This window comes from Lupinus angustifolius, chromosome LG20 (assembly GCF_001865875.1).
Source record: "Lupinus angustifolius cultivar Tanjil chromosome LG20, LupAngTanjil_v1.0, whole genome shotgun sequence".
NCBI classification, from domain to species: domain Eukaryota; kingdom Viridiplantae; phylum Streptophyta; class Magnoliopsida; order Fabales; family Fabaceae; genus Lupinus; species Lupinus angustifolius.
This window is the reverse complement of record NC_032028.1, coordinates 21,112,461-21,123,885: the sequence shown is the minus strand read 5'-3', so window position 1 is coordinate 21,123,885 and position 11,425 is coordinate 21,112,461. Positions and strand designations below refer to the sequence as shown.

General features: G+C 29.5%; 1 protein-coding gene across 1 annotated transcript; it reads right to left on the bottom strand.

The window, feature by feature from the left end:
• Positions 8,622-10,847, bottom strand: LOC109335681 (myb-like protein AA). Its single transcript, XM_019571837.1, has 3 exons — positions 10,480-10,847; positions 9,581-10,051; positions 8,622-9,032 (listed from the first exon to the last, which is right to left on the bottom strand). Exons 1-3 carry the CDS (start codon positions 10,781-10,783, stop codon positions 8,800-8,802), a joined length of 1,008 nt encoding a protein of 335 aa, XP_019427382.1. The 5' UTR covers positions 10,784-10,847; the 3' UTR covers positions 8,622-8,799.

Sequence of the window (11,425 nt, the reverse complement as noted above, 5' to 3'; positions counted from 1 at the left end):
TTTCTTTCTCCTATGTATTTGGACCCCTTTCACATACAGGTCTTCACCCAAAGACCCATCCTCCAAATTTCATCTTCTTTGATAGTGGGATAGAAGTGCATCTATGATATCATCTAGTTTGATTGAGTCCTTCTTGTTTGTCAATGTTGTCATCAAGTGTTCGTAGGAATTGGACAAAGAACACAATAAAATTATTTTTTTTCCTCATCATCAACCTTCACATCAAGTTTCTGTAAGTCATTTATTATTTGATTAAAAGTGTGTTGAGATGTTGTTATAAATCCATACCTTCTGCATCTTCAGGTCATAGATTCTCTGTTTCAAATATAGCTTGTTTGTTAGAGACTTGGACATGAACTGCTTCTCTAATGTTTGTCATACCTCTATTGGTGACGTCAAATTCATAATGTGATACATCACCTCATATGATAGAAAGAGTTGTATGATTGTGACAACCTTCTCATTTAACTCTTCCCAAATGCACTTGATCCTTACCATTTGGTTTTTTATCACACAATGCCTTTCATATACCTAGTTGAGCTAACAAATTCTTAACTCACCTTTTCTGAAAAACAAAATTACTAGTTCCATCGAATTTCCTCGCCTCAAATTTGGCAAGGAATTTGGTAACACAATTGGGTGCCATAATAACTAATAATAATAATAATAAATTAATTTTCGAATTTCAAAAAATAAAAAAAAAATTAAAAAGAGGATTATTTTCTCTTAAGTATTTATTGATTTTTCGGATAAACAAAAAAATAAAAAAAGATTTTCAAAAGATTTTAATTTCAAATTTGAATTCAAATTTCAGATTTGAAACTCAAATTTCAAATTTGAAATTCAAATTCCAGATTTGAAATCAATTTTTCAAATATCCTGGTTAATGGAAATCAAATCAATTTGATTGGATTTTAAAAAAAGGGAATATTTGATTTATGAAAAAATTAAAGAAGTAGGCAAATCTTTAGGGATTTCGGTTGGGCTATTTTCCCCCTATAAATAGTGGGTTAGGAAGAGGAGAAGAGGACACAAAAAGTATTATTGAAACATTGCCAAAACATCCAAAAAACCTCCCAAAATCCTACCAAACGTATTCTGCGAAAAAAAGAGAAAAAATAAAAAATTTGCTGCGAGAATCAATCCTATGTGGGTGGGTCCATCGTTTATCCGTGCATCCTCGATCCCTAGCCGTTAGATCTGCATACTTCCTCCATCCGTGAGTTGACCACAAAAAGCAGCCAATCGCAGGACGAAATACATTTCGGTCTCACTGCACAACAATCTCTTCCTGCCACGCGTGTTTCTCTTTTTGTTGGGTATTCTATTCATTGCTTATCAGGTTTGCATTTTAGCTGTTCATTATTTACACTGACATCACCATGTTATATTATATAAAAAAATGGAAATTATAATTATCATAAATAATTTAATTATATGTATACAATTAGAACTTCATGAATATGGTCTGTTATTATAAAAATTAATTGGGCTTGTCAACGTGATGGGAGTCCACTGCTGTTTTATCTCACTATTTTTACAACTGAACGTTAATTTTGATATTCAAAGAGTATAAATGATAAATAAAATCATCCAATGCGATCATATGAAAAAATGTATTTCTTGGCATACCACTTAATTAATTCCAGTATGATGCTAACAATATAGGTATTAAAATTAGAACCTGTTATGTCAATGCCATGTCACTTAATATTTGTTTTTTTATTCTATTCATGTTAATGACTATCCAAATTTTAATATATGCAATGTTAGAGGAATCCCAAACACAAAATACAATGTGCAGGTTTTTAAAAAAAGTTTAGAATAAATCACATTCTACTATTATTTTATACTTTTTTTGAATTTTAATCAACGTCCTTAAAATAACTACACATTTTTTTTATGATAAAGTCATTATAAATTCTAAGACGACAATCACTCTAATTTTAAGATATGATGCGGTGTCGGACATATGGGCTGCACTTCATCTGCTCAACAATCACTATAGCTAATCTACTTATGACTCCAAACAAAAACTATATTTTTTTTATATAAATAGTTAATATCTCAGCTAATCCTCAATACAAATGCGGTATCGGACGTATGGGCTGTACTTCACTTGTATTAGCAGGATTGTTAGTCGAGATCTAACACTTATATTTTCTAAAATCAATCCAACCAACAAACCTTTTTCTACTTAAAGAACTACGTAAGCCTTGATTCCCTTAATATGGATACATAGGACCGGGGTCATTCTTGTCAGACACAATAATAAAAATAATTTTTTTCTTCATACAAATTAATTAATTAATCACACAATTGAATAAAATAATAATAACAACAAATAAAAAATATAGTAATCCATGTAGTTTAGTATAGGGTACCGCTTAAGGCGGGCGGGTGGGGTGCTAATACCTTCCCTACCATGTAACCGACCTCCGAACCTGGATATCAAAAATCCAAAAAGCCCAAGGTAATTGGGCTAAAAAAGATTTTTCTACATTTTTGACAGTAAAAAATGTAGTGGCGACTCGAGAGGTCGCGTAGCCGAAAATCGGGGCGCAACAAAATGCAATACCTCAAATATGCTAGCTGCCAATGTCTTGGTATATACAAGCACGTTACCAAAAATAGTTCTGTCTAATAACTGCAATGATAAAATTCAGTTTTATGAACCTTCAAGGATATCTCTATGTTTAGTAACATGTTATTCAGTTTGAGGGTTATAAAATCACAATATTAGTTTTATATGTAGATACCAAAAAGCAAAATGCATGCAGTAGCAAATAATACAAATCTGTTATGTCTAGCAAATGCACTATTGTTATGTTATGTAAGTTTAGAACAATGCGGAAAGTAACTTAAGCAAATATTCTAAAATCATACAAAGAGTTGATCAAACTAAATACAAACAATAAGTAAAGACAAAACTCAAATAGAATACCAACAATGCGTTGATCTAGTAGTGTAAGGCTTCATCAGATCCCCAATGTCGATTGTTCAATTTCTCGGAGCGACACTTGTTAGGAGAAACAACTCTGAACTCTGAAAGGGATTAATTTCTTATCCAAAAAAGTGAAAAAATACATTTGATAGTACCAAAAAAACTCAAATAGAATTGAACTTCATGAATTATTTTGATTTGAAGTGTTTACATTAAGATGGTACTACATGTGACTAGTGGTTTAATATACTAATAAGAATGTTAATATGAAATCTAAAATATTTGAAGCTTTTCTATGAAAAGGATACATCTATTATTTATAAAAAAACGTAGTAAAGCGATTTGATAAACGTATAAATAAAAAAGTAGATGTTATATATCCATTTTATATATCGAAACCTCTTTGGTAAACAACTTAAATTATCTTGCCATGCTATTTAACTTAAAAAAGTATGGGTGATGCATTTATTGCCACAGTTTTGGATATCCCAATTTATCTCAACTACTATGTATTATTTTTGAATCGAACATGCATTTTGAACAAAAACTCCAGTGTCAATTAGAGAAAGAGTTTACTTGCAAGGGTGAAATTTGAAATTCAAAGAATACACATATAATAATCATGCTAAACGTATTCTTTATTAAAATAATAATTATCACGATCGGACCAGTGAACTGTGAACCAATGCTTCATCGTTTCAAAGTTTTACAAATGGTTCAATTTTTAGAAAATTGTTTGTTAAATCATTTTTTTTTATCAACAATGAATTTTATTAATAAGAAAAAGAATAAATTAGGGAAAAAAAGTACTCCTATCTAAAAAACTCTAAAGTTAACAAGCAAAACGATAATTAGATGGGTGCATCACCCACACCACATGTGAGTAATAGAAGTTATGAAAACGAACATTAAGAAGATTATAAGAGTGCAAAAAAATTAGTTTCAACACCTCATTTACATGGAATCGTGAACTCTAAAAAATAATTTTGTTCCTGTCATGTTAGATAATCCAGATAGTGATGTTAATAAATTAACAATAGTTGAAGATCAAGATTATAACTACAGTCTTCAAGATGAGGCAAAGAAGCAAGTTGCTAGCAATAAGAATAATGGATCAGTGTAGTGAATATCACTTAACTTTCTATTTAATTTCTATTTCAAAGATTATTGATACTATACCTTATCAGTTAACTTTTTTTGAAATTTTTTGTCATATTCATGATCTCCCCTCGTTTAAGATGATTGGTGTAGTTGAACTGAGAATTGGTCCATATACAATGACAAATTCTGCAAAGGGCTTACCTACACCTACTATACATAAAGAGCAATTCAATATCAATGTTAATTCTTTTACTAGTTATGACTCTAATGTATGCCATGATAGGCTAGGCCATGTTTCCCATGATAAAATGATCATAATGCATAAACTTTTCCCTTCTATTAGATGCAATGAGACAAAGAATCCTTGTCATATTCGTCATTTGGCCAAACAGAAAATATTACTTTATGGTAAGAGTATTTCAAAATTTGCATGTATCTTTGATTTAATACATATGGACATACATGGGCTTTTTTCTATCCCAAGCACCTTTGGGTATAGATATTTCTTCACTATAGTTTACGATAGATCTAGGTTTACTTGGTTATATTTCTTGAAACTCAAATCAGAGGTGCCTAATTTGATTAAAAATTTTATATCTCTTGTTAGAAAACAATTAGCATTAAGAGTCAAATGCATAAGTGATAATGGGAAATAGTTGTGTGGAGACACCTCAATAAAATGAAATTATAGAACGAAAACACAAACATATCCTAGGTGTTACTAGATCAATTGTATTCCAATCTAATTTACCTCATTGTTTTTGGAATTATGTCATGTCTCATGCAGTACAGTTAATCAATAGACAACATAGTCTTTATCTATCCATCAAAAGCCCAGATAAGGTTCTGTATGACAAAATATCAGATATCTTTAATTTAACAGTGTTTGGATGTCTTTGTTATGTTGTCATCCTCACATCACACGGAAAGAAACTTGATCACAGATTAAGGAAATGTGTGTTTTTTAGTTCTAAAACAAGGAGTTCAAAAGATCCAATATGTAGATAAGGATCCCAATTTTGCTTCACCTTTGAATCCTCACATTGATTAGAATTCAGTTTATAATGATTCTAGTGATTAAAATATAATAATATATTTAACATGTACAAAAATTATATTATTGATATAATAATTGTTATATATATATATATATATATATATATTTATATATTGATTATTATAAAATAAATAAATGTGTATATATATACTTAAAACTCGTTAGACATCCATGTATATTCAGTATCCACGCAGGTACCCGCAAATATCATTGGTATGAGTATGAGAAAGTACTGTATGCGCATGTTCCGTCCTGTTGTCTTCTTATTCTCAATATTGTTATTATGTGTATATAATTTGAAATATAAAATGATATATTTATATATTTAATCATGTATATATGATGAAAAAATATAGAATTGATGATATTTTCGGCCAAATAAATGTCATTAATTTGTACACAATTGAACAAACACTTATACAAACATTTTGAATGAGTGATCATAGGACGGATCGAACGAATTATATTTGTCCCTTACCCGATCATAAATATTAATCATGTCTAATTTTTAAACATGAATCTAAACCCGATGATATCTGACCTTATTTGAATCTAGTCAAGATCAATTCAAATTGAATGAGTGAATAAGGTATGATCATGCTCACACTTACCAGATCCCCACAAAATCAAGCATGAGCCTAATTCAATCCATTCAACCAATAAACCAAATCAAGTATTACAAAACTATACAAAGTCAGCTACAGTTACTCCTATTAAATAAAACAAAACTTTAACAGTAAACAATCCATACAATGGAACCAGCCCAATACTATGCGGGCCATAGTCGTTGTCAAATTTTGAACCGCATTTTATGTTTGAGAATAAGCCTTGTTTTGTGAAAATACCCAATGTGGACACTTTGAAAAATAATTGTGTAGTGGTTCATGTTTTCCACTAGAGATGGAAAAACAAATCGTGCAGCCCATTTTGCTAGTGCCCACAAAAACTTGTATAGTGGTTCATGTTTCCACTAGAGATGGAAAAACAAGTCGTCCAGCCCGTTTGGCATGTGCCTGCAAAAACTAGCGATATTTTATGTCGATGTGGGCATGTCTATATTATCTTAACTGACAAAAATGGTATGCCATGCTCGTTTTAAAATGGACATACGGACCGCAGACTTAACATGAAATACAAAAATAAAAAATAATACAATAAATACAAAAAAATTAAATAAAGTAGTTGAACAGAACTTTAAAAAAAAACTTTGATATTTCACTTGATATGTTTAGTCATAAAACAAACTTTGAATATGGAGTAATACAATAAAGTATGTTACTCCATATGTCACTTGTCTTTAGTCATAAATTAAGTAATTATTAAAATTTTAACTTAATTTTTTTTAACCAATCACGTCAAATGACAATTGAAATAACACACTCTATAGGATAAAAGATGTGCTTATATTTTTCAACCTTACCGGTCCTAATAATTTTAGATTATCAATTTAATGTCCAACAATATAAACGTGGAACTATGTTAATCCCTCCGTTCATATATGTAAATGTTGTATATCCTTTTATATCTCCTGATCTTTTTATGAACAACCTAATTATTTTGTGATGTTATTTGATATGGGGAAAGAACAAAAGAGATTAATAGGTATGGTTGATTCCTTTATTGCCATGATTTGGGATGTTCTAGTTGATCTCGACTAGTTAGTATTATTCTTGAATCAAATATGTATTTTAGACAAAACTCTAGTATGTGATACAAAAAAGAGATTACTTACGAGAGTGGAATATGAAATATTTGAATTTCATATTTTATTCTAAACAATCTTATTCTTTATTAAAAAATATTTAACTGTCACGTTCGGGGCATTGTTCTGTCAACTATAACTTTATTGGTTTGGTAATCCGTTCGGTTTTCTAAAACATTTTTCTTAAATCATCGTCAAAGATATTAATGTCTGGGATTATATTTTAATAATTCATTGATTGCATATTTGAAGATGATTAAACATAAATTTTGAATGATACAATGATATTATAATAAACTTATATATAATTACTACATACATTTTCTCTTTTTAGAAACTTCATACATTGATATTTTACTTTCTAGTTATATACTTATTTATTTTCTCCCCTTCTTTACTCTCTATTTTTCTATTTCTTTTTAAATTTAGTTTTCAATTTGCGTTAAATAAATTTATTTTAGTGGGTTGTATTCAAATTTTATAATATTCATTGAATTTTGCGTACATAAATTTAAACATGAAAAGTTTTAAAACAAATGAAAAATATATTAAAGTTTCTTTAGAGAGTTCTAGATTAAGACAACATTAATGTAATGACTTTTTTTGTTGCAAATTATTGTTAGACTGCATTCTGGCATGAATAGATTTGAGGAGCAACAAATCCATCATTTCACCCTGCTTGTCCACTTGCCAAACATTTCTAGAAGATAATAGGAGGAATTCGTTTACAACTAAGGTAAGGGGAGCACATCTGATATCTCACGGTCTGTGTGACACATGGAGTGACACAAACTGTAGGACAATAAATGTATACCCTAAGTTAAGTTACACTAATTAGTAATTACACTCGTCATCCATCTTCTTAAATCAAATAAACATAGATATCAATGTACAAAGTTTCTAAAAAGATAAGTTACACTAATAAAATTAATCATAGTTCATTTTAGTTCGTACTACCTTTTTACGTATAATTTATGTAGAAATGATAAGTCAAAGTGATTACTTTTACTAAATCATGACTTCTTTATTCTTTATGGCGTTGTATTATGTATGTATTCCACAAATATCATTTAGGATCTTGTCTTGCTAATGATCTATACTCATATCAGGATATAGAAGTATAAAGTTTATGGAAATGATTAAAGTAAATAAATAAAAAAACTCTTTTTTATTTTTTTTCATTTATTCATTTTTCAATCTATTCCGCAATAACGAATGGATTACGAGTAATATGTGTCGGTCTGGCTAAAGTATATAACAGATCCATATAAATTTCAATATATAAATAAGATAAGTGACGCCTTTGTGACTTACAGCTACAACACAAACGATTAGAATTAAAATGGTGAAACTTAAAAGTTATTTAAGATTTTTTTTTCTCTCGGTACTTATTTCACTCACTTTTATGGTCTATTGGATCTAAAAATAGATGACTCAGATTAAATATAACTTAAGTTGAGTAGATTTTCATCCTTTCAACATTTTTTTGTCACATTTTGCAATGAAACTTTCAGAATCCAATATCTAATAACATTATGCAAATTAAAGAAAGAAAAAATCCCACCATATATTTCTTAAATAAAAGATCAAAGATAATGTGAAGTGAAGCATAAGGTTGATGGTCAAAGAGCAAAGGACATGATATGACACAAAAGAGTAACTCAAAGAGGTGATTCATTCATTGAAAGAGTAAATGCCAAAGTACAACAGAATCTCCTATTGTTGTTTGGCAAATCAGTCCAAACTATATAGTCTCATATTTATTATATTTTCTTATAACTCATAACTACTCACAACACTCACACCCTCTTTTCTTCTTCTATATTCCTATTACTTATTTATATTTAACTTTCCTTATATATTTTATTTACCTTTAAACTTTAGACAAAGGGTGCATATAGAACCAACTACAGCAGACCCATTTCTCTAATCACAAAAAACCATTAATTCATAACAACCATTCCTTATTTTTTTCAACACCATCTTTTATTTCTTCTATGCATCTCCTACTCCAAGAAAGTCAATGAAATGCACTTGACTCTTATTAACCATGTTTTCATTTTCAGCATAAAATGAGATATTGGTGGTGGTGCCAACTGAGACTTCTGAGTTTGTATCTGAATAATTGGGCCTTCTTATGGGTCCAATCTGACCTGAACCATTCCAAGCACCAAAAATCTTGCCAAAACCAACATGCTCAGTTTGTACCCTCCTTTCTCCAGATAAACCTGCATTCCCAAAAATATAAAATTATTAAGATTGTGATATTAAACCATTATTAAAATAAGACAATAAAGTATCTTATATGGTATAAGGATATAGTTTATCTTCCGACTATTAAAATCATGACATGTGTATTTAATTATTTTCTATAAAAATATTTCTAAAACTAAACAAAATAGTACACATGTCGTACTTTTACTGGTTTAAGGAGATAAATTATCCTTTCATATGAGGAGATGTTTTATTCTCTTAAAATCAACCATTTTAACTATTTAGTTAAGAATATAATATTTCTACATTGTCGATGTAAAGATTTATACACAGTCAATATATCATTTACCATTCATTGATATTATTTTGAAAAAAGTCAATAATAAAAAAAAAATGAGAGGTAAATGAATGACCGACGGAATATAAAATTGTCACACTTTGAATACATACATCTTTTTCTCTTTCATTAAATAACTCATTATAATAAATTATATAGATCACATTAACAAAATGTATAGATTCTTAATTTAATTAGCCTAATGGAGGTGAATAAAAAGCATACCCATTTGAGACCCATTAGCATGATTCTCAGCTTGACCCAAGTTGTTATAATTATAATTATAGTTATAATTATAACTATAATTATTATCATAATTATAAAAGGGCCTGAAATTTGGTGTCCCTAAAGAGGGGTTGAGGGTGATGTTGGTGCAGGTTGATGCAGCTTCATTGATGGTACTTGTGGTTGTTAATCCACTAGCAACACTGTTATTTAGACTCAAATCCCTTAAAAGGTAGGGATTGTTTCTCCTATAGTAATTTGACTCCTCTCTCTGCCACCTAGCATTCATAACATGCCAATGATTCTTCACTGCATTATCTGTTCTCCCAGGGAAAAGCCTAGAAATCAAAGCCCATTTATTACCATATAAACTATGAGCATATATCAACCTTGTTTCTTCATCTTCAGTGAAAGCACCTCTTTTGATTCTAGGATCAAGTTGATTAAACCACCTCAATCTGCAGCTTTTTCCTACAATTGAAATACAACACAAGAAAAAAAACATCATGGGTAGACACCTAAAAAAAGATTACATCAAAATTGAAAAAATTAGTTAGATATATTTATCACAAATTTCTACCAAGTTTGGCTATAATTAAGCAGTTCCCATATGCTGCTCAAATGTTTATTAATTATTTTTTTAAGATGAAATAAAAATGATATTTTCGAAAGCACATCTTTTTCCGTCCCACAAAATATATCATGTGTTACTTGTTGTGATTGGTTAGAAAAATACTTGATTATTAAATTTTTAACTTAAATATATATTTCCGACCAATAACAACAAATGATACATGAAGTTATACAGTTTTTAGGACAGAAGATGTGATACCGAAATTTAAAAGGCTAAAACATAAAATAATAATAAGAAATGAAAAAATAAAAAGGTTGTGGATTACCCGATCTTCCATCAAAATGATCAGCAATGGAATTCCAGTTTTGAGCACCATATTGAGCAACAAGCTCTTTGAGTTTAGCATCTTCAGTGGGTCTCCAATGACCTCTAGCACAAAGTTTATTTTTCTCAGCAGCAACAGAAGAATCCCTAGCTTCAACTTCAACCTCTTGTGGTGGATCCATCAAACCAAAAGGGTTAGTCAAGAGAGGTTGTTGGGGAACAAGAACAACTGAAGAACCAATAGAGGCTCTGGATAGGTACCCATAGGAACCATAACCACCATTGTTGAAGCTATATGAACTCATGATGACAAAGAAAACAAAGGTTTGAAGTTTGGGAACAATGGGTGATGCAAACTGAAATTTGTGAGTGCTGCTGAGACAATAGTAGTACCAACGTTTTATAGAAAAACAGTGGCAAATAAATATGGAAAATAAAATTTTGGATAAAATTTTGTTAAGTGAGTTTGGGTACAAACTGAGCAAGTAGGGAATAGGAGTGGGTCAACCTAGAGGACACAAATCTGTTTTATACGTTGTCATGCACTAATGAAAACATCACATATCGATTAAAAGTTTTAAATATTTATTATTATTAATATTTTTGTTTTATTATCATTGTTATTATATAATGTATAATTTATGAGACATGATTTATGAAAGTTTTGTTGCCACCTGGATATGAAATGAACTTGTAATGTAAATGTAGATTAATATTTAGTAATATTTTAATTAATTTATAATAAATTCTTACAGTGCTCCTTTACTAACTTACTTAATGAAAAATAACTTTTTCCTTATTTTTATTTTTTTCTAAATTGAAATAAAGACGGTGACGAGGAAAAGCAAAAAAACAAAAAAATTTATAACAACAACAAAAAGGTGTATTTAAGGAAAATAAAATATAACAAAAGTTAACGAAATACCCTAACTATAGCCCACACAATT

Coding starts and splice junctions, on each gene's coding strand:
- LOC109335681 (XM_019571837.1), bottom strand. CDS start 10,783: ATGAGTTCATATAGCTTCAACAATGGTGGTTATGGTTCCTATGGGTAC. Junction 10,052..10,479: donor TCATTTTGATGGAAGATCGG/GTAATCCACAAC, acceptor TTTCAATTGTAG/GAAAAAGCTGCAGATTGAGG. Junction 9,033..9,580: donor TGCTAATGGGTCTCAAATGG/GTATGCTTTTTA, acceptor TTGGGAATGCAG/GTTTATCTGGAGAAAGGAGG.